The 24,696-nt window shown below is 37.0% G+C and overlaps 1 protein-coding gene across 3 annotated transcripts in view; it reads left to right on the top strand.

Annotated features, from left to right (window-relative positions):
* SHROOM3 (shroom family member 3) overlaps window positions 1-24,696 on the top strand; it is a 231,061-nt gene that overhangs the window by 63,837 nt on the left and 142,528 nt on the right. For 2 of the 3 annotated variants that reach the window (XM_074274300.1, XM_074274299.1), the window contains one exon: window positions 8,787-8,891. Coding sequence is in view for 1 of the 3 variants with exons in the window: in XM_074274298.1 (XP_074130399.1) it covers window positions 11,848-11,927 (80 nt within the window). In the remaining 2 variants the exon portion in view is untranslated. Of the gene's footprint in view, window positions 1-8,786; window positions 8,892-11,772; window positions 11,928-24,696 lie in introns of those variants that run through there. The other variant, XM_074274298.1, reaches the window with a different exon arrangement.

Here is a 24,696-nt window from a genome sequence, read left to right as displayed (position 1 = left end):
GAAAGTGAGTATTACAGGCAGAGGAGACAGCCTGTGAAAAGGCACAGAGTGAGGGGAAGATATTGTCAAGTGGAAGGAACAACAAGGCTACAAGAGAAGCAATGAACAGTGGAAAAGTGGGAAGGTGCTAGATTGTACAAAGCTTTAAAATTCAGAGGATTTTCAATTTTAATGCTTTATATTTATATACAACATATACATTAAACTCATTTTGCATATTTATTATATTTATATTCTATATTGATATGACATATAATAAAATTTCTATTTTGTACTATATACATTATATTTACATATCATGTGATAAAAATTATGTTTATATGTATTCTATTTATGATATATTTTATTTATATAATATATGCTAAATTTTTATATTATTGCTATACTTATATTTCTACATAATATATTTATATGTTTTCTATTTCATTCTCTAAGGATGACATGGAGTCATTGAATTTTATTAAGCAAGGAGATGACATGGTCAGACTGAATTTTTGAATAATCATTTTGGCACTTGAGTGGAGTGGTTAGACTGGGTGGCAAGAGACTTAAGGAATGGAGATAAACCAGAACATTATTTTAATAGTCTATGTATGAGATAATAAGGGTATTAAGAGAAGGTGGCATATACAAGAGAAATGTAGACAAGACTTGGCAACAGATTGGACTTGTGGGGTGAATGCAAAGCAGGAAGTAGAGGATGACACTGAATTTGCAAGTCTAATGCCTAGGTAATAGTGATATCTATGGCAATAGGGAAATTGGGGAGAGGGAAAGGTTTGGAAAGAAAGATAATGAAGGGGAAACTAAGGGACACAGTGAGTAGAGTAATAGCAGAAAGAAAAAGAGAGGGAGGAAGGAAGGAAAGAAGGAAGGAAGGAAGGAAGGAAGGAAGGAAGGAAGGAAGGAAGGAAGGAAGGAAGGAAGGAAGGAAGGAAGGAAGGAAGGAAGGAAGGAAGGAAGGAAGGAAGGAAGGAAGGAAAGAAGGAAGGAAAGAAGGAAGGAAGGAAAGAAGGAAGGAAGGAAGAGAAAAAAAGAAAGAAAAAGTTAGTTCAGTTTTGGTCATGTTGAATTTGAGATGGATGCAAGATGTCCAAGAAGTATTTGGTGATGCAAGACAGGAAGTCAGGCAAAAGCTTTTGTTGTTCAGTTGTAAATGAGTCTGGATGACTCCATTTGGAGTTTTCTTGGCACCTACTGGAGTGGTTTGCCAGTTTCTTCTCTAGCTCATGAGGCAAACTAAGTGAAGGGACTTTTTCGGGGTCACACAGCTAATAAGTATTGGAGGCCAGATTTGAACTCTTGAAGAACTTCCTGACTCCAAGATCGGTACTCTTTCTTCTCTAATATCTAGCTGCTCTGGAGGAGATTATAGAGTTGGACAACTCAGTCTTAGAATCATCTTCACATAGATAATAATTGAATTCACAGGAGCTGAGGTAACATAGCAGAAAAGAAGAGGGCCCAAGACCAAACCTTGGGTATATCCACATTCAGAGGGTATTGCCTTGAGAAAGAGTCAGCAAAGGAATCTGAGAAAAAAACAGTCAGACAGGTAGAAAGAACACTGGGAGAGGGTATCGAGGAGAAAAGGGGGCCAACACTAAGACAGCAAGGGAGTTAAAAAGTAAGAGGACTGCAGAAGGGTCATTGGATTTGGGAATAAATCTCCTTTGGAGAGAAAGTTTTCATTTAAATGATGAGAAGTCAGAAGCCATACTACAGAGGGAGTAGATGAGGGAGAAGAGAAATAAGAAGCCCTGATTGTAGATAGCTTTGTTAATGACTTCACCCTGAAAGGGAGGAGAGGCAGAATATGAAAGCTAGCAGAGATTTTTTTTTTTACTTTTTTTCTTTTTTTTTATTATAGCTTTTTATTTACAAGATATATGTATGGGTAATTTTTCAGCATTGACAATTGCAAAACCTTTTGTTCCAACTTTTCCCCTTCTTCTCCCCATCCTGTCCCCCAGATGGCAGGTTGAACAATACACGTTAAATATGTTAAAGTATAAGTTAAATACAATATATGTATACATGTCCAAACAGTTATTTTAGCAGAGATTTTATAGATCATGTCAGTTTCTTGAGAATGTGGAAGACATGGGTCTGTGTAGGCAGCAGGGAATTAACCAGTATAATCCTTTGTATTTCTCATAGACTGAAAAGTAGGAATTCAAATTCTTCTGAGTATGCACCAAAAGAATCTGGTGAATTGCCTATGTTCATCACTGATGGTCAGAGACCCTTGTGGTCCTTAAGCCCTATTCTTGGTTTTTGAATGTGACCTGAATGAAAAGATGAGACATATCCTGAGGATCAGCCAGGAGAAATTAGTATCCTAGAGCTAGAAAGATCAAACAGTCATCCATGCTCAGGAAATGCCTCAGACGGTCCTTGTTTTTGTTGCTCTGATCTGAAAAAGACAGCAAGGAGCACAGCCTTTTATGATAGGTGCCTCAACTTTAATTGGCATGTGCAAGGCCTGCCTATAGAATTAATTCCAGGGACCTAAGTCAATCAGATAGCTTTCAACATTTCCCAACAATATGAGTTTCATCTTATAATTAAACAGTAATGATCACCTCCTTGCAGTTAATGACGGTCTAGAGGAGTTGGAAGAGTCATTAGGTTTATCAGGTTTATAATTTATGAAATTTTAAGTTCTCCTTTTGCAGTGTTGCAAAAGGAGAAAGCAGTCACAGATTCAAAAATGATTCAGAGTAGTCTTTATATTTCATGTGGATTTGTGTCCGTTAACTTTTTTTCAGGGACTTATTTTGTTGGAAGATAGAAGGGTATAAAATCATATGGCCAGTGTTGATTTTTTCCAAGAGCCCATATTTGAGAATTTCTAGGATAAGTTCTTCCTGGCAACACATATAATTCTTTTTGTCATATTATTGCCCTCATGCTCATATTTCTGTATGGAAAAACAACATTCACTATAGGAATTGTTGATTAAACTTGACCTATTTCTATAATAAATCAGTTGCAATACTAGGAATAGAGTCATAAAATACTAAAGTAGGAGGGAAAATAGAGGTCATCTGGTCTAACCCAGAAGAGAAAACTGAGACCATGAAATAATTTGCCTATGCTAGGTCATACACCCATAAGTGGTAGAACCAGAGTGCCAATCCAGGTCTCCTGATTCTAGGTCTAGTGATCTTTTCAATAGAATGTCAGGAGAACCCTTTCAGAATCAGACCTCTTTGTCTTCTGCCAAAATTTCCCCTTCCTCATGATTTTCTCAATGGTCAGCAAATCTGTCATGAGGAGAGTTAACTTCTTAATTTTAAAATAATAATTTGACATTTGTTGCTTCATTGTAGAATTATGGAATCATTGAGTTGGAAGGGGTCTCCAAGGCCATGTTTGAACAAGACGGCTTCCATCCTGTGTAGGAATCCCCTCAGAGACAATCTTATCTTCCAGTCTCTTCTTCAACATTTCATTTTATCCAACAACTACTCTCTACTAGGTTCTGAGACATAGACAATTACAGTCTTTGTCCTAATAGAGCTTATTGTCTAATAGAGGGGAATGACACATTCACTGGTTTTGTATATTATGGTAAATTTAGGGCAGGAACTGTCTTTTTGCCTTTTTTTTTTTTATCCCTAACACTTAACACAATGCCTGACACATCATAAGTGTTTGATAAATGTTTATTGATTGGTCAGTTGATTTCAGTCAAATTCAATACAAAGGGCCCCTTTGTCAATTAAAGGAGATCCTTTATTAGAAAAATGTTATTAAATTCATAAAATAAAATATATAGAATTTAGAAGGAAACCAATTATATTGAAATACAGTTATCAAAATATTTTAAAATGTATGCAAATTCATAGACTCCTGGTTGAGAATTCATATGCTAGGAAGAGGAAAATATCCCTCAGCTATCCAGGTCAGTCTTTTATATATCCACCTTTCTCTGTCACCCCTCAGGAGGGAATCTCTAGTCAATCCTTGTCATCCTTCCATCCTGTGGCCCATTACACAGTTCTTCATATCCAGCCACATAATCTTGTTCATTCTGTGGAGTCTGGGATACTGCTGTTGATTTATGATTTACAGAAAATAAGTGTAGATTGATCCTCTGTGAGAAAATCTTGCATGCCCCCATAAATCATTTTTTTTCTCCTCATCTTCATGTTCTTCTATTTGCTGTCCTCTTGCTACAAGTTTTTCTTCTTAAAGTTCTCTTTCATCTTGTCTGGGACTTCTGAATCTCTTCTAACAATACTGAGATCATTTGCTAATTTCAATTCCTCAAGACCCTTCACATCCTCCTGAAGTCAGGAGAGCAGCTACATTAATAGACAAGACCACATACTTGGTTGGGTTTTGCCCTTCATTCTCAAGGAGGACCCAAATGACATCACTATGTTGGAGCAAAAATATAGTGTGTCCAAGTATAGCTGATGAGACCAATACAAGTTCAGAATGTTCAACCATGGCTTGGCCAAAATTGATCATTTGGATTGGAGATGGTTCTAAATGTGTGTATCTCACTTTTTTTTTAATTAAACCTTTTTAATTTTATGCATGCATAATTTTTCAACATTAACCCTTGCAAACCCCTTTTCACATTTATTTTGAACTACTGCAATTCTATTTGGCTCATAGAGCCCAGCCTTTCAGAATTGGCTCAAGCTCACAACAAAACTCCACACAACAAAAACTATCTGTGAGACCCTGGTCCTGGGGCCAAATACATAGCCCGGACTGTCCTAAGAATAGCTCTGGGGCCTCACTGCCACTATTGTTAATGTTGAAGTTTTTAAGTTCCCTTTTAGACCCATGTTTAGACCCCACAGATATCTAGACCAAGAAGCTAGGCCTATCCCGGCGTCAGGAAACCAAGTCGACACAATTTTATGCAGTTGTTGAATACAATTAAATAAGACAGTATGATGCTTTCCTTCTTTTTATTGGAAGCTTACTTTCTTTGGCAAAGAATATAAAATTTCCAAATGTACCTTATTATTCTCCCATCTTACCTGCCATGTGACACCTGTGTCAGGTATCACTTGGCTATTTTTAAACTCCCTGGCAAACACACAAATACACACACCTAGTTGTTAAACAGCCACATCTCTGTTCTCAGCTATTAGGCTCCAAAGGCGAACCCAAGCTGGGAAATTGTAATCACAGTGGAATGGGCATGGGCTGCCCAGGGAGGTTACATTCTAGAAGAATTCTAGAATTCTTCCAGCAATGACCAGAGCCTAAATGCTAAGGATCTTGTAGAGAGCTCTCTAGCCTAACTGTGGCTTAAAATGACCACTCCTCCTTACCCCCCAGCCCAGAGCCAGATTTATGATTCTGTTAAGAACAAGTTATACAGTGGCTGAAAAGTTAATTGGAAACTATTCTGCTTGAAAATCACTTTGCTGGTGTGCTCAAGAAATCTCATTTACACATTAATGCCTGTAGATCACAATTTTGTTCATCCCTAATCCCCAGGGATGATCCTTGCTAAAATTTTTGCATTTCTCTGAAATATGGTATGGGAGAGTACTGTTATGAGAAGCATCTGGTCTATTGAGCATGAAAGGATGATGCTGATAGGAACTTAATTTAATCAAACATGAAGTGTTTATAGTACTTTAGGCACTAGGGATACACAAAACAAAGGTTTCTGCCCTCAAGGAGTTTACATTCTCCCTATATTTGATAGTATATATGAAGTAATCACAAAGTAATTAAAGGAAATTTAGAAAGAGGCACTAGGAGGTTGGGACCAGTAAAGGGACATAAGCAGAACTTTAGGGGGGAAAAAACCAAGCATTTACCTGGGTCTGACAGGTTTATTATGCTTACAAATCATTATGCTCTACTAATGAGACCTGGGGAAACTGAGGGATTTATTCCTTCCATTGAAAATGGAATAAGAGATAGGTCCATTATTATAATCGGGGAAGAAGCCCACCATGTGGAGAGAAGAAAGACAGTGAAAGAAACTTAGCTTATTTTAGGTAATGAAAAAGCATTTTCTTTCTAGTTAATGAATCAATTACTATCTTAATTAAATGTCTACTCAGGAACTATTTTAGATGATGGGGATTCATATGCAAAGAAGAGAAAAAAATCTCTGCTCAGGAAAGCGAGATGGCACAATATATACAGCACCATCCCTGGAGTCAGGAGGACCTGAGTTCAATCAGTCATTTGACATTTACTAGCTGTGTAATCTTGGACAAGTCACTTTATCCCTGAATGCAATAAAGGAAGGAAGGCAGGAAGGAAGAAAAAATCCCTATTCATTGGAAACTTACACTTTAATGGGGGAAGCAACAAGTACATATAAAATAATAGTTGTCCTTCATTCTCAGAGAGAACCAAAAGTGATATCACTATGTTGGAGTCAAGGTACAGTGTGTTCAACTGTGGCTGATCAGACCAATATGAACTTGGAGTGCTCTGCCACAGGTTGGGCACAAATGTCCACGTGAGCATTTGGGAGTAGAGATGCCTCTAAATTTGTGCAAGACATGATTTTTGTTTTGTTTTGTTTTGTTTTGTTTTGGGGGGAGTTGTTTTTTTGTTGTTGTTGTTGTTTGTTTGTTTGTTTGTTTTTTGAGCAACTACAATTCTACTTTGCTCATAAAGCACAGAACTTCTTTGACATGGGCATGCCATGTTGAGTAGTCCTACTCCAGGATCTTCCATGTCATAAAATCAATTCCAATTTGGAATTGATTAGGTATAGAGATATTTTTGAAATATAAAGTGAATAAAAATAAATATATATAAAGTAGTTTATGGGGGAGCCCTAAAAGTTGGGGATGTGGTGGGATGGGGAATGGCTTCATGTGGAAGATGTATCAGTATCTTAAAGGGAGAGGGGGGCAATGTGAGATGGAAATAAGGCAGAGGAGATGGTCAGTGCAAATGCAAAGAGATGAGAACTGGAGTGTTGTAGAAAAAACACAGGGGAGGGACAGTTTGACTGGCTCATAGATTGTGGGGAGTTGTCCCATAAGCTGCACTGGGTAGGGCTTTCATAGCTAAATCGAGAAGCTTATATTTTATCCTCATAGCAATAGGAAGTCATGGGAGTTGTTTGAGTAGAGAAATCACAGAACTATGCTTAAGGAAAATTATTTTGACAGCAATACGAAGGATGAGCTTTAGAGGGAAAACTGAAGCAGTCCTATATGAGATGTAGTACTTCCTTTACAATGCTCCTTATAGCTGGTGTGGAAGTGGAGGCTGTTCTGAGAGGAGATGCAGAATAGTTTCAGGAGCCAATAACATCCTTCCGACATGTTGATTCCTCTCTATGGTAGCATTCAGCTTAGTACATCTTTTATAGATGCTGCTTCCCCTCTCAAAGGAATTAATTGAATATAGGTCTGTATAGTGGAATTCAAACAAAGTAGGTAAATGTTGCTGGACTATATTACTCAAGAACAGCATCACTGAAGCCAGGACTGTGATTGCAAGTTTGGTCCATGGGTGGAGTGGACTGTCAAGTCAAAGATCTAAGATGTTTTTCTAGGTCAAAGAGACCTTCTGTTGAACCTGTTTTCTGGGGCCGATAAGGGATCCCTGACTTTATTCCTGCCCATTTTAATCCTTTTCACACTAGCACTAAGTGGTTAAAAAAAAAATACCCAAAGAAACTTATTATACTATGCTAATTATAACACTATTTCTGAAGAGCTTACAGAGTTTTAAAAAAATAATAACAATAGCATTATTTATATAATACTCTAAAGCTTATAGTGCCATTTTTTCCTCACAGCAGCATCAGAAGTTGGCACTGTTATCATCCCCACTTTACAGATTTGAAAGCAAAAGCAAACAAATGTCAAGTGACTTACCCAAAATCACATTGCTACTAAGTGTCTATGGCTGAATTTGAACTCAGGTTTTCCTTACTTCAAATTCAGTTCTCACAAAGGTTTCATTAGATTTCAAGTATCTTGAAGACCATTATTTCAGGATCCCAGGGGCATGGGTGTTGGAATATATTATTCAGTAATGTTTTCACTAAGAATCCTCCAGAGAAGCATCTGTGGTATAGTGAATAGAGAACTGTCTTCACAGTCAAGTACTCTGGGTTCAAATCCAGATGCCCAGGTACATCCTGGCTATGTGACCATACTTCTCAGTATAGAGATGTTTCCCTACTTTAACTTCTCCAAATGGATGATATTGGATTCGGACTCTTCCCATACCCCTCCTAATTAAATATTTAGAAAGCACCTAAAAGAAATTATATGTATGTATAGATATGTGTATGTATATATATACATATATATGTGTGTATGTATATACACAAATACATGAATTTTGTATGTTTATACACACATATATGTATTTATATGTGTGTATATATATATATTGTGTATATATATATTTCCCCTTAATTTTTTTAATTTCAATTCCATATCTTCTCTTTCCCTCCTCCACATGTTGAAAAGGCACACTGTACATGTGAAATAATATAAACCATATAAAAATATTTCTACATTAGCCATGTTGTGGGAGGAAAAGCAAGACAAGCAAAATGGAAAAACATATGCTTCAATCTGCATTCAAAGTGCATCACGTCTCTTTCTAGAGATAAATAGTATTTTTTATCATGAGCCCTTTGGAATTGTCATGAATCATTTATTGATCAGAGTAGCTGAGTCTTTCACAGTTGTTCATCACTACAATATTGTTATTACTTTAAACAATTCTCCTGGTTCTACTCACTTCACTTTACATCAACTAATGTTAGTCTTCCCAGGTTTTTCTGAAACCATTCTTTTTGTCATTTCTTATAGCACAATATATCCCATTACAACAAAAGAAATGATATATTAAGGAAGATGAATAATCTTGGATCACAAATGAATGGAACTGAAGAGGAAGTGAATTTCAGCAGAAAGGTTTGTCCTTGAAAAATATCCTTCTATTTTTCTTCTGAGTTTGCATCTCTAGGGCCACATCAAGTCAAGACCTATTAAGGGTATCCTATGTGCCAGGCATTGTGCGAATTAGTGGGGACACAAAGAAAAGCAAAAATACAGTTCCCAATTTTATGTGTGGGGGGAGGAATGACATGTAGAAATCAAAGCAGATGCAAATTGTAGCCAGAAGAGACAGAAAGCAACAGCAGGTGAGGGTGAAGCAGGAAAGACCTGGAGTTGGCAATATTTGAGCTGACAATTGAAGGAAGTCAGGGAATTCAGAGATAGAGGTAAATTGGTAGACAATGCACTGAAAAGGGAGATGGAGTGGTATGTTTGAAGAACTAGCAGTGGGCTAATTGGTGGAATATGGAGTATGTGGATAAAAGTAAAGTGTAAGGAATTTGGTATGGAAGAAAAGCAATAGACTGAAGAACTAATGCCAAACAAAGGAATTTATGCTTAATCCTGGAGGTAATAGGAACCAATGGAGCTCATTTAGGAACAGGGTGACATAGTCGGATTTATGCTTTAGAAAAATGAACTCAATAATTAGTGGAGGATGGATTGGAGTGGGGAGCCAATTAGGTCAGAAAGATGAGTTAGGACGCTATGGCAGTAGTCCTAGTGAGAGTTAATGAGGCCAGAATTAGGCTGTGTATAAAGAAAAGGGAATGCATACAAGAGATGGCAAGAAGGCAGAAATGACAAACTTCTGATGATAGAAATGGATATGTGAGATAAATAGATAAGGAGTTTCGAATGGCACTGAAATTTGAACCTGATCAACTGGGAAGATCGTTTTGCCCTTGACAATAATAAGATAGTAGAGAAGAGGGAAGAATTTGAGGAGGGGAAAGAGGACAGAAGACATGAGTTCTATTTTAGCCATGTTGAATTTGAGATTCTTATAAGACATCCAACTTGAGGTGTCCAAAAGGATAGATATATGATTTTGGGCTAGTAATATTACTAGCTTAAAATAAACATTAGTGAGGAAGCAAAGATGACTTCTATCTGACCACTGTCCTCCTGGTTTTTGGTGTTGTTGTTTGATTTTAAAAGCCTTTATTGAATTCTTATTCCTACTAAGTTCCAAGTGCTATGCTCGGCACTGGGAATAACAATTAAAGAAAAGAACTGATGATCAAAGTCATACTTGGGGAGTGGAATTGGGGGACAACATTTTAGAGAGTTCAACTGCTGAGTAAGTGAAAAGATTTTAAAACAATTTCTACAGTGGCTTATAGTATGTATTTCTTTTTTGTTTGCATTATTAAAGAAAAATTAAAATAGAAAAAAAAATAATAAAGCATATGAAGAAAATGGCCAAAGATAGACACAAAATATTGTTCTAAAACAAGGAGCAGGATGGAAAGTAAAGAGAAAATTATTTGGAGATTATATTGGAAGATTAAACAATGATACTTTAAGTTTCAACATCTGCAAGTACTGATTCTTTCTAGTTGTTTCTTTTGCTAATCTTTGAGCTTGAACATTGCCTTCAACTTTTGAACCAGCAGGTACATACTTCCATTCAATTTTCATGTTCCAAGTCATGTTATTCAGCTTAGTGAATTGGTTTTTGTGGACAACAGCTTTATTTTTACTTATTTCGCAGCCATTTTCTTTCCAATTATTAATCACCTTTGATGACAAGTTGGTTATCTATGCACACAATGAATTTGTCCCTATTTGGGGGCCTTTGCTACCTCGATCTCTTTGGCAGATTCTTCTAATGATACTCTTTGGTTTGTCTGTCAACCAGAATGTGGATTACTTATGTTTAGATCATGGTGTGATCCCCTGTAGATACTAATGCCCCCTTTTGCCCCTTCTCTTTCATTGTTTTTGTAGGCAACCTTGACATACACAATATTAGGGTCTGATCCCTGATGTGGTTGCCCATACCAACTTACAGGCTCTACTCTGCCTACCATGGTCATAGTTTCTTGGATTGTGCTTCCGGCTCATGTCCCTGCCCTCCTGTTTTGGTTATGGTCCAGCTTAGATCTAGAAACATGGACGCTAGAACTCCAGTTTTTAACTCGATTGCCTCACACCCAAATCTGATATCCTAAGTGAGCTCTATAACTACCTGGACTTTTCCTCCAGAATAACAGTGAAACAGTTAAATTCCTAGTCCTACTTTGGAATAATATGCACATGACTAGGTAGAATCAAAATTAGCTCTTGGAGGTAGAGAAGAAAGTCTAAATATTCTCCAACCCTTAACTGGGAATCTTTACACCAAGAAAATACCCTTGAAAGTAGCAAGATCCAGAGCTTTGGGGGATTTCCGAAGGTACAATTATAAGCCATTTGGCGCTCTCTGTTGCAAGATACTTAATTTCTTTGGGCCTCAATGTCCTTCTCTGTAAAACGAAAGGACGGACTAGAGAGTCTTTCAGGTCCTTTCTAGCTGTAAATCTTGTATCCAAAGCAATTAAATTCACTGGAGACACTCATGACCAATCTCCCCACAAAGAGAGCCTCCTGCATTTAGCCCAGGGAGATTGACTAAGCGTCAAACCAAACCAACCAGAATGCATCATACTGCACATAAGACAATATGCAGAATGCTTCAGACATGATTCTTCCACTCCATTAATGGGTGTTTGAGTTGGACAGAGCCCATTCTGAAATGGAAGAGCCAAGCAAGCGTAGCTTGCTCCATTCTCTGTTATTTTTCAGCTCATCATCCATCCTCAGAATGCTTTCCCTTTTACACTCACAGCACTCAGTCACTACCTGTTACTGCAAATTGGCTATGAGGCAAAGCCAAGGGGTGGTGTTCATTCCCCGTGGATTTTTGTTTTCCTAATCATTGCCAGCACTGAGGTTGCACTGGGATGAGTAAGAGCCTCTTCCGTTTTGCTCTGGGCCACTTTCCTCTTGATCACTCACTGCCTCTTGTTGCCGGGCTGACCTAGATATGGCACTAGGTAGAGAAGACTGCTTGGCTTTGGTGCTGTCCAGACTTGGATCCCAGATCAGGAGAAAGCGGCGGAATGTGTAAGTCTGACATTCTGGTGGACGGGGAGAAGGAAGGATTCCAAAGTGTTTCAGAAGGAGAACTAAGGCAGAGGCACATGAACACTATTCAGCTTTCAGTTTGGTTTTCACTGGAAATGCTAATAATTCTCCTTAGAATTAGATGCCTAAGGATTAAATAAGACATTTAGTGTCATCTTGGACAGACTTTGTGCTGAATTTCCAAAAAAAAAAAAAAAAAAGTCTGCCTACTTCCATCCAAGACTCTCTAGTCCATCTTTTCATTTTACAGAGAAAGCATCATGAGAGCAGTGGTGGTTATAGATTCTCCAGTTTTGAGACTTTTAGTTCAGATATGAATCCCTTTATTTTGTAAATCTCTGAGGTCTTGTCACCTTCCAGAGTATCAGGAGCATTTTTCTTTGATAGTGGCCCACACCCATAGAGTTATGCATCTTTTTGGGAGATACAGAGAAAAAATATCTCTGTGTAGCCACTAGGCTAGTGTCCTTTAAATTATTTGCACCTGGAACTTGCTCTCTGAATGGGTTTTATGATTCTAGAGTATTCTGAAATACAAAGACTTGGGTTTTGTTTGGAATTGAGTGTGTGTTGTGTCTTTAAGCTAATGTATAGTTGAGCTCTGTAGCAGGACTTTAGGTAAAGGGCTTTGTATGGAAAATTATCCAATCCAGTTGTTCTTCATATTTACCTAACATTGGGTTGATTAGTAGCCAGCTCCAGCTCACAGGTGTTCTCACACGTGCCAGATCCATTCTAAAGATGACATTCAAGGCTCACAAATTGTCCAGACCTATTCCGTGAAGGTAATGTGCCAAAAGCACCTAACCATGGAAGCCCAGACCTTGGAATTAAAATGATAAAGATATAGTAAAATTAAGTTTTCTCTTTTCTTCATAATAACATTTTGTAGCTAGCACATCATCTCTTCCAAGCTACTCATAGCTCTTTACGAGGATGATCTCATTGTGCCATTTTCGAGCTTTTTCTTATCATTACCTCATTTTACAATTGGGAGAATGAAGGCAAGATCTAGTTATACCAGATCATGGGCAAGAGTAAGCAAAGGACTTTGGAGTCAACAAGCATTTGTTAAGTGCCTACCATGTGCCAGGAATTATGCAAAGAGCTTGATGAAAGAGGGGGAAAACACCATATTCAAACGACTACTGACAAACAAGGATAGTTTGGAGATGATAAATAAAAAGGATTAAGAGGGATTAGATAAGATTTCTTACATGAAGTGAGATTTTAGTTGGAAGCTGAGGAAAGTCAGAGGGCAAAGTTGAGGTGGGAGCACCCCAGGCATGGGGGATAGCCAGTGAAAATGCACAGAGCTGAGAAATGAAGGTCTTGTTTTAGGGCACAGAAGGAAGCTGGTATATTTTGGGGGAGTAAAATGTAAAATGACTAGAAAAGTAGAAAGGGTCCAGGTTATAAAGGATTTTGAATGTCAAAACAGAATAATGAATCCTGCCGATTACATGTCCAACAAGGACTCATCTAAGCTTTCACTTAAAAGCTCTACTTGTGGGGACTTATATCCCATTAGCCTCCTGCAGCTGGGGTCTATATTTAGCTAGGTCTAATTGTTAGAAAATTTTTCATCTAAAAATCACTCCACCTTTCCTTAAAAATTGCCCAAAGGCAGGACAAGAGAGTAATACAAGAAAAGCGACACTAAGCAACTGACTCCATCCAGTTTAATGCTATGTTCACTAGATATAGATATGGTCCATGTGTTGCAGTTACTTGTTCCTCTCCCCTTGAGAATGACACACTCAGCCCCATAGATTCTTGTCTCACCCCTCCCAGAACCACCCACTCACAGGAAGGAGAGTTTCCGCAGTTAAGCCAAGTAAACATGCACCTGTGTGCCTAAAGGGAGACAACCTTTGTGTACTTTTTATAGAGATGGAAGAATCAAGGAAAAGTATGTGGGTAGTAGTAGAAGGTCACACCCTAAGGAGGTCCCAAGAAGAAAAGTTGTGTCACAAACTTCCCCCCAGGATACCTAGCCTATTGCTGAATAAGTCTACCTAAGGAAACGGCTGCTTCTAGACTCTTTGGAGTTCTCTAGACTTGGACACCCTACAGCTAAAGTACACCATATACTTCATATTGATGGATTCAAGGAGAACTAGAGAGAGATTTGTTGTCTACATTCATAATTGAAAGAAATACCAAATTTCACTTAGCAGGTAATGAAAGTAAAAACTGATTCACATTCACTCTTCTTATCCCCAAATATTTATCCCTCCAGTGGGATTCTATGGATTTATGATTAAGAGCCTCTGATCTATCAGAAAAATACCAAGTATAAGAATGAATTTATTGCCATCATTATGACAGTTTCTGCTGCTACTGTTATCATTTATAGAATGGCCTTGTGGCACTGGCTCCATGCCAAATGTAAAACTGGATTATTGTCTCTGCCCTAAATAAATAGGTGGACAGATGTGAAACAAACTAGAAGGTGAATGAAATGTCCTGCAGGGAGGGATTGATGAAAACATAAAGGACAAAGTCTGCTACTGATCATTTTTAAAGCTGAGATCTCACACAGATTTAGATCTAGTTTTATGTTTTTGAGGGGATAGGGAAAGGAAAACTTAAGACAGGTACAATTAAAAAGAGGGAATATGCCATTACTGTTTTCCTGTAGCATCAATTAATGTAATAACACTTTAGATTTAGCACAGAGTTGCCAACTCAGGGAAAGAGGGAAATTCAAAGGGAGTTTAGGAAGGAGACAATCTTTGTCTTTGAGGAATTTATCTTCTCAAAGAGAAAACTAGGCAAATGTTCATGAATAACTTAGTTCTCTGATGATTCTGTGATTTCATCCAACTATTCAAATAATGATAACAAAGATGATAATGATGATGATAATAGTGATGAAAGTGGTATTGGTGATGGTGGTAGTAATAGCCTGAAGAAAGAAATGGAAACTATTCCAATATCTTTGCTGAGAAAACTCCAATAGGATATGACAAAACAATTGAATAATAAATGATGATAGTTGGCATTTATATAGCACTTCACATATGTTACATCATTTGATCCTCACAACAACTTGTTGAAGTAGGTACCTTTATTGTCCCCACTTTGCAATTAAGGAAACTGAGGCTGAGAAAGGTTAAGAAGTTAGATGGTGCTGTAGTACATAGAGTGAGGAGGAATCATTTTCCTGAGTTCAAACTGGCCTCAGATACTAGTTGAGTGACCCTGAATAAGTCACTCAACCTGTTTGCCTCAGTTTCCTCACTTGCAAAATGAGCCGGAGAAGGAAATGGCAAAGCACTCCAGTAACTTCACTGAGAAAATACCCACCAAAGCCAAGACATGACTGAAACAATTTAATAACAACAAATGCATCTGTGAAATTACAGAAATGTTCTGAACTTCCTAGTACTATATGATAAGTGAATGCTGAAGGACCAGTCTTCTAAGGCTGCTTGCAAGAAAGGTTTTATTATTTGCTATTATAATAAAGTACCTGCCTAGAGCATTTCACATCAATGATCTCTTGGGATGGCTCGTTGGCTCTGATGATTCTAGCACTTACAGAACTGGCATACACATTCAGAAACAAGCCTTCTTTCACTATTTTATGTCGCCTGGGGCTTAAAGGGGTATGGGAAGAACCTTAGGGAGTCAGGGTCTCTGACCCGGCACCTGAAATTCTTAACCTCATGTGCAGGAAAAAAATATCCAATTCAATATGGACAAAGAAATCATTGTTAACACAGAAGTACCTGGAGGAACTTATTCCCATAAATTTCTTCAAGAGAGCTTTGGTGGGCTTCTTTCTCTTTCATCACCAGAAGATTTAGGTCGGGTCTCCAGACTAGTCATAGTAACCTTAGAAGAAACATAATAGGAAGGGTTTGCTCTGAAAAGTTCCCTTTGATTAGAAACCGTGTCCATGTGTTTACAGATCTTGGGCACCTCCCCGGACATCTCTGTAGAATTTATTGCTGGGATAACATAATCTGAGGGGGGAGGATGAAATAATACCCTGCGTATTCCCAGGATAGCTTTCCAAAAAACAACAGATTAGGTTTTATATAAAAGAGTATGCTTTAAAGTAAGGAAATATCGTGGAAACTGTCCTAATTATACTGTCCTGCAAACTTTGCAAACTTTAAATCATTATGCAAATCAATTATGAGTTGAAAATGAACAAAATTTAAAGACAGAACAATTTTCTGCCAATCCGTAATGAATTAGAACATACCTACTGTGTGCTAGAGATACAACATTCAACATTTACATTTTTATTTTATTTTTTCCCAATTATTGAGCATTAATTTTCTTTCTTTCTCACTCTTCCCCCATCAAACAACAATAACAAAAAGACAATCCTCATAACAAATATGCATAAGGGGAGCAAATACCATCATTGGTTATGCCCCCAATATATGTTTCATTCTGCATCTTGTATTCAACACACTATAGTCAAGAGGAGGGTAGCAAACTCCATCATTTGTCTTCTGGATTTCTAATTGATCATTTCATTCCTTAGAGTTCTAGTGTCTTTTAAAATTTTTTTAAATGTTATTGTTATTGTATAAATTGTTTTTCTGGTTCTGCTTTCTTTACTCCATACTTTTGTGGTCTCTTCTTCATCTAATATTTATTAAATACCTATTAGATGCAAATTCAGTAAGAGACAGAGAGACCACCTCAGAGTAAGGAAGAGCTGGATTCCAGTCTAGCTTGATCTTGGGCAGGTCACTAGATCCTCAATGATATTGACATCTTTCTAAAACTATAATTTATGTAGGAAGTGGGGACCTTGCATTGATTGCTATAGGAAAATTTCTCTCCACCATTAAAAAAATAAAAAGTAATCATATAAAATGATGAATTGAACAGTGTAGTAGTCAGTAATGACCATAAGCATCCTGGCTGCTGGGATTACAAATGCAATCACATGATAATAGCCTCTCTGAACTGAAGACTGCACCTACCTGCCTCATTTGCCCTCTCAAGCCCACAGCTGACTTTGTCAGGTATATGATGTGGTTTTTCCTTGATATTCTCCCCAAGGTGGTCCTTTCCAGTCCAATTAGTGGGTGCTATTTTGAAAGATTGAAATATGGATCAAAGGACATTAAGACCTCTATTAAAAAACTCAGGTGATTCTTGGAAGCAGATGGGATTTTTTTTAAAAAGTAGAGCTAATTAAAACAAATCATTTCCAAATCAAATAGGGAAACTGCTCCTCCCATTCCAGGTGGCAGAAGAAAGCAAAATTCAACCTTATTCCATTCTTCAATAAAAAATAGTACAATAAGAGCTATACTTAGCTTAGGTCATAGATATTGTAAAAAAGCAATAAGGTATTTTGTACCAAGTCCTTTGAACTCATTGGGAGACAGGTGCTGTATATCTTTGAGTCATTGCTATTAAAGGATAATCTGGCTTTCCCCCAAAACTGGATTAACTGCTTCACAGAATCCATTGGATGCAAGAAAAGGAAAGGGAAAAAAAGTAATGTCCAAAGCAAAGGTTCTTAACTTGGGGTCCATGATGCTCATGGATAGATTTCAGGATTTCATGAATTTGGCTTATTTAAAAAATATTTTGACATCTGAACTTCGGTATAATTGGTTTACTTTGTAATCTTCAATATTTTATTTTATGCATTCAAAACATTTTTCTGAGTCTCTAGATTTGTCTTACCAACTATCTAAGGATTCCAATGCATAAGAAAAAGATCAAGAACTTTTGGTGTGTGAGATTGGCAATCTATTGATTCTTCCTTCTCGCTCTCCCACCTCCCCTGCCCCTCTAATCATTTCCAAGTTAAACTAGTAATTGAAGTACCTGTAATGCTTATGATAACAAGCCTCAGGAGATGACCTAGGATAGTCATAATAATAGGTTGGGTCAATAATTCCCTGCTTAATGGAGATTATTATAACCATCCAGCAGTGTATGAGAAAGCTGGCTGTTCCTATGTTGGAGAAAGAGCTGGGCTTCCTGCCATACCAGCATATCAATGAGTGGCAGGCTTGCCACGTAGCTGTTAGTTAGCTGGGTGGGTGGTTGGCAAGGAGTCACGAAACCTGAGAGGAGACTGGTGCTGGAGTTTTGTTTGTTTAACTTATAAATGGACTAATTACTGAAGCCAAACAGTACCACACCCTTGGTACAAGAGAAGAAATCTTTCTTACATAATTGCTGCAACTACCCCAACCCTCTCCCAATTCAAATTGAAAATTTGTGGGGGGGTTTAATTTAGTAAGTGGGAACATTTGTCTTCTCCATCCCTAGATTAGTGGGAACCAGAAACTTTATTGTTGAAGAAAAGCAGAATTTAAACTTTCATAAAGTGACTCTGTGCCTTTACTTACTGACTTAGAACTAAACCCAGGGCTTATCAAGAAGTTTTTAAAATAAATCTTGGGAATCCATCTATTTTTAAGGTGTTGCCTTAAAGATGGAAGAATTTTGGATTTTGTATTTTGAGAAATATTGAAATCTGGCCTTTAACTAAAGAAAAAACACTGATATTTCTAAGAGTAGATACTTAGCACAAGGAAATGGGTCTTGATTAATTAGGCTATCTTTTTTTTAAATTGCTGGAAAATAACTTCCCCTATTATACAAACATTCCAGGGAATCACCTAAGGCTTGTAAGCAGATTGCAAGGTGGCCTCATTTATGATAAAAGTCAACTGTGGCCTATAAAATTGGCATTTTATAGGCAAGTGCAGTATGGTGAAGTGGACAGAGTCCACTTGGAATCAGGCTTAGAGAAAAGATTTTGATGCAACTCTTTCCTCAGCACATGAGGTGTGTGAACCCAGACAGATTTTTTTTTTTTAAACAAGTGTGGCTCATCTGTATAGTGGAGGAAAGCTTCTCACCAGAAGGTGCTGATACTCATGAAATCACAAATCTATATTACTGAATTTTTTTTTAAAAAGGAAAGAAAAAAAAAGTGTCCTGAGCTTTTTCAGGTGATTAAGTATTAATACTAGATGTACCATTAATGTACCATTTTTTTCTCAATAGTATTTTATTTTTAAATACACATAACAAGAGCTTCTAACATTCATTTTTGTAAGATTTTGTGTTCTAAAAACTTTCCCTCTCCTCCTTATCTCTTCCTTTCCCAAGATAATCTGATATAGGTTAATTATGTGTAATCCTTTAAAATATATTTTTGTATTTGTCATGTTGTGCAAGAAAAATAAGACCAAAAGGGAAAAAATCATGAGAAAGAAAAACAAACAAAAAAGTGAAAATATCATGCTTCGATCCACATTCAGCCTCCATAGTTCTCTCTCTGGATACATATGGAATTGTCCATCCCTAGTATGTTGGAATTGTCTTGAATCAATTGTGACATTGTTAAGTTTAGGCTGTTGATTAAAAAAAAAAATTTGATTAGCTCCTAAAGAAAGCCCATGGATTTTTAAAAACTACCTATTTGGCTATTAGCTTTAGAGGACATTAAATCCATCCCTCTTCATTTCACACATGAAGAAACTGAACCCCAAAGAAGCACAAGGTCACATAGGTAAGAAGCAAGAGAGCTAGTATGGGGACTCAAGTCTTCTGGCTCTCAATCTAGCATAATTTCCACTGCACTTGACTCCTTTCTGCATAATTATTATTTCATTATGCCAGTATATAAATCCAAAGTGTCCCAGAAATCATAGTGCAAACTTTAATAGTTTAAATACTATATATAAGACACATACAAAACTTCCCTAAATGGGCTGAAAAGGAGGGAAGGAATATAGCCACTTCTTCAATAGATAATTCTGTGTAGTTCTGAAATGTATTCTTAGCACCTGCAGGATAAAGCCTAGAGGGCAAAATCCCCACAGTTCTTCCACTAAGCCCAGATTCTTTAAATAGGTAACCCCGGCCCTTTGATTGCCATGAGAGTGATAGACGTGAAAATAGTCTCAATGAATGCTTGTGGAATGATGGAATAATGTGGATCTTATTCATTAACACTGATATTAAATTACAGGCCATTCAGAGTTGAATGGGAGATTAAGTTCTATTACTTTTTCATCTCAATTGAGTAAGCAGTGACTAAAATTTAAGCTAAGAGAATCAGGGTGAATTATGGTAGTGGTAATTGGCCTACTGATACAGAATAAGCTGATGTCACTCCTCTCAAGGATTACTCTTTCCCCTTTCAAACTTCCTGCTCCTGAATCTGTACTTGAGAACTCATATATGAAAAGGTAAGATTCATTTTTTTTCAGGGAATACTTTAAGAGTGTGACAGATAAATTTACATGATAATTCTGTTGCATATTTGAAAGGAATAGCAAGTTGTGAATAGTGAGTTGCAGTTTTACATACAATCATCTTTTTTATTTGCTATCTTAGAAAAATGTTTGTTTTATACCTTAAATTAAAAAAAAAAATTTAAGTGTGATAGAAAGGTCATTTAAGCCTGTTTGACAGTGTTTCATTATTAGAAAATACAAAGATGATCACAGTCATGGATATATGAAAAGTCTAAAAACTTGTAAGAATTGATAAGGAAAGACACAGAGCTAATTTTCCTGGCTAATGCTTTTTTTTCCCCAAACAAGAGAGACTAAATACTGAAATAAAAAAGGAAAGAATATGTGAAACTTTAAATTAGTCCATACATGCATTGTGTATTTTCACAATCTTTTTCATTCAGTGCCCTGGGACAGGAATGTTTTCCAGATTCACTGAAATGAAGCCTAGAGGGCTATAAAACTCAGTATACTCTTTGATCCAGCAGTGTCTTTACTGGGTCTGTATCCCAAAGAGATCATAAAAAAGGGAAAAGGACACACATGTGGAAAGGTGTTTGTAGCAGTTCTTTTTGTAGTGGCAAGAAACTGAAAACTGAGTGGATGCCCATTAATTGGAGAATGGCTGAATAAACTGTGGTATATGAATGTTATAGAATATTATTGTTCTGTAAGAAATGACCAACAGGATGATTTCAGAAAGGCCTGGAGAGACTTACATGAACTGGTACTGAGTGAAGGGAGTAAAACTAGGAGATTATTGTACACAGTAACAAGACTATGTGATGAACAATTGTGGCTATTTTGAACAATGATGTGATTCAGGGCAGTTCCAATAGACTTGTGATGCAGCGAGCCATCTTCATCCAGAGAGAAAATTGTGGGAAATGAATGTGGATCACAACATAGTATTTTTACCTTTTGTTGTTATTGTTGTTTGAATGTTTGTTTTTGGGGGGTTTTTTTGTTTGTTTGTTTTTTTCCCTTTTGATCTGACTTTTCTTGTGCAGCATGATAAACGTGGAAATATGTGTAGAATTGCACATGTGTAACCTATACTGGATTACTTGCTGTCCCAAGGAGGGAAGAAGGAAGGAGGGATGTAGAAAAATTTGGAACACAAGGTTTTGCAAGGATTAATGTTGAAAAACATCTTTTCATGTGTTTGGAAAAATAAAAAACAATTATAAGGTAAAAGAAAAAAAAAGAAAGAAATGCAACTTATGAAATAATAAATGGGACAGCTAGGTGGTGCTGGGTCTGAAAGCAATTCCAATCCAGCCTCAGACACTTACTAGCTGTGTGATCCTGGGCATGTCATTTAATATTTACCTATTTGGAGACTGAATGAAAATCAACACAATTTTTTTTTCTTCTGTTTTTTCTCTCTCTCGTGTTTTTCCCTTTTTGTTCTGATTTTTCTCTCCCAACATGATTAATAAAGAAATATGCATTTTTAAATTAATGTACAGGTATAGCCACAAAAATAATAAAAACCACAAAAATAATATCTATCTATCAGTTTCTTCTAACATAAAATGGGAGTTTAAAAAGCATCTGTCTCATAGGATTCTTATGAGGATCAAATGAGATAATATTTGCAAAACTCTTAGCATAATATCACTTATTAATTCTTGTTCCTTTCCCTTCTCAGGTCAGAATAAAGATATCTCTTTCCTGGATAATATCTTACAAAACCTCACCCCACCTAATCTTTAGTAAGAACCCCTTTCCCTCTCTTCATCTGTAAGAGGGGGGAAATGATAGCATCCACCTTACAAGGTTTCTGTGATCATCAAATGAGATAATACATGTACAATACTTGGCTTAAAGTACTTTGTAAATGTTTTCTTTTATTATTATTTTGGAGATTGGGTCTCCCTGTCTTTCCAGACTGTATGTGCTATAGCCATCCACAAGCCTAATGCACTTCTAATTGGCTCTGGAGCTTTGTTTTTTGACCTTCCACAGGAAAGCCTCCTACCACCAAGGCTCGCCATATGGGTACCAGACGTAGTGTGATCAGCTAAGTGATATAGTGGTTAAAACAGTGAGTGTGCAGAAAAGAAGGTCTGAATGCAAATCTGATCTCAGACATTTACTATGTATGGGCAAGTCATTTCTGCCTTTGTTTTCTCATCTACAAAAATGGAGTAAAAATAGCACCTACTTCTAAAGTGGATCAAATTAGATATCTGTAACACTCTTAGCGCAATGCCTGGAATATAGTAGCTGTTTAATAAATGCTCGTTATCCTCATTATTGTCATCAGCCTGACCCACTACAATTCAGAATTCCCAAGTTTATACAATCTACCAGTATTAGCTTCCCGACACCTGAATCTACAAATGTGTACCAATACATCTGGTTGTTAGTATTATAAACTTAGATATACTTCCTGTCAAAAATCTTATAATCTGATTTTCATTTTTCTTTTTTAAAGAGAAATTCATTGATTTTTTTTTGTTTAAATTATTTGTTTAAATATGTTATCTTAAAATTGAAAGGACTTTAGCATTCACATAGCACCTTAAGGTTTGCAAAGCGTTTTGGAAAGATTATTTCATTCTATCCTCATGAAACTGGGAAGTTGTATTACAGTTCAGGTACAGAGAGACTAAAATAACTTGTCCAGGGTCACATAGCTAGTAAATAGAGTGGAACTCATATTTTCCTGACTCCAAGTCAACGCCTACTGTATCTGCTGCCTTCACCTAGCTGTAGCTGTATAATATGCATAATGTGATGTGTATAGTACAAGTATTAACAAAGCAACTATCAAGAATAGACATATGTGACAGAGTACGTGCAGAATAATAGGGAAATAGATGGAATTGTAATAATTCCAGCCTTAAAAAGAAGCAGTGTGATATTGTGGCCAGAAAGATGGCATCAAAACTAGGAAGATTTCAGTTCAAGTTCTGACTCTGACATAAGAGAAAAAGCCATTCTGCATGGTAGAGGGAGCTTCCTCATTTGGGAGTTCCCAAACCCAATGAAATCACAGAATCAATCCTTATTTTTAATTCTTTATGGATTAAGGATATAGCACCCTATGGTGAGAGAAATATAAGCATGTAATATTGCAGGTATTATATATTTTTATATATATAATACTAAAAATTTATAATACTAAATACTAAAAATAATATAAATGCATACATATACCTAGAGCATGTAGGTGGTGGATAGAACACTGGGCTTGGACTCATATTCCTGAATTCAAATTCAGCCTCAGATACTTACTAGCTATGTGTCCCCAGATAAGTCACTTAACCCTGTTTGCCTCAGTTTCCTCAACTGTAAAATGAGCTGGAGAAGGAAACCCCTCCAGTATATTTGCCAAGAAAACCCCAGATGGGGTCACAAAGAATAGAACGTGACTGAAAAATAACTGAATACATACATACATATATATATATAATGTTTGCATATTATTGTTTATAAAATAATTTGGGGAAGGAGGTCTTTTGGTAGGTGGAGGTATCAAGAAAGGCTTCATGTTGCAGATGGCTTTTGAGCTGAGCTTTGTCCTGTAAGAGGTGGGAGGTGAAGAGAGATTGCATTCCAGGCAAGGGGAGAGGCTTTATAAAAGCTCTGAGATGGCAGATGGAATGTTGTATGTGAGGAACTTCGAGATGGCCAGCCAGACTGGAATGTGGAGTGCATGAAGAGAAGGGAATTACGTTGTCTGGGAGCCAGTTTGTGAAATGTTTTCAGAGCCTAACAAGGAAGTTTATAGTTGATCCTACAGGTAAGAGAGAGTCCCTGAAGTTCGTTGAGTAAGGGAGTGATTCAGTGATCAGGGCTGGGCTTTAGAAAAGTCACTTTGGCAACTATGTGGAAGAGAGATGGGAGAATAGAAAGAACCAAGACAGAGAGATGATAGACAGACAAACAGACAGATAGATAGATAGATAGATAGATAGATAGATAGATAGATAGATAGATGGATGGATGGATACACAGATACACAGACAGGCAGATACAAAGAGACAGAGACAGAGAGAAATAGAGAGAGACAGAGAGCATTTCCCAAGGGACAGCTAGGTGGTGAATGGATCTACGGTGGTGTAGTGGATGGTGCATCAGCCCTGGAGTCAGGATCACCTCAGACAATTATAAGTATTGTGACCCTGGACAAGATACTCAATCCCAATTGCCTCCATCTGCACCCCCTCAAAAAAGGTATTCCCCATGTTTCAAGAAATGCTATAATGGTAGATTTTAGGGGAAAAAATGGAAATACTTGCATGAAATAATAAATAGAACCAGGAGAACATATTATATACTGTAATAGCAATCTTGTTCAAAGAACAACTGTGAATAACCAAGTTTTTCTGAGTATTTTAAATACTCAAAACAACTACAAAAGATTTTTGAAGGAAGATGCTATCCACCTCCAGAGAAAGAATTGATAAGTGGAAGTATGTATAGTATGGTTTTATATATATTTACACATCGGAGTCAAATGATAGCCTTTTCTAGTGAAGGGTGTGGAG

This window comes from Sminthopsis crassicaudata, chromosome 6 (genome assembly GCF_048593235.1).
Source record: "Sminthopsis crassicaudata isolate SCR6 chromosome 6, ASM4859323v1, whole genome shotgun sequence".
In the NCBI taxonomy this organism is placed as follows: Eukaryota; Metazoa; Chordata; class Mammalia; order Dasyuromorphia; family Dasyuridae; genus Sminthopsis; species Sminthopsis crassicaudata.
This window is presented reverse-complemented; position numbering and strand designations above follow the sequence as displayed.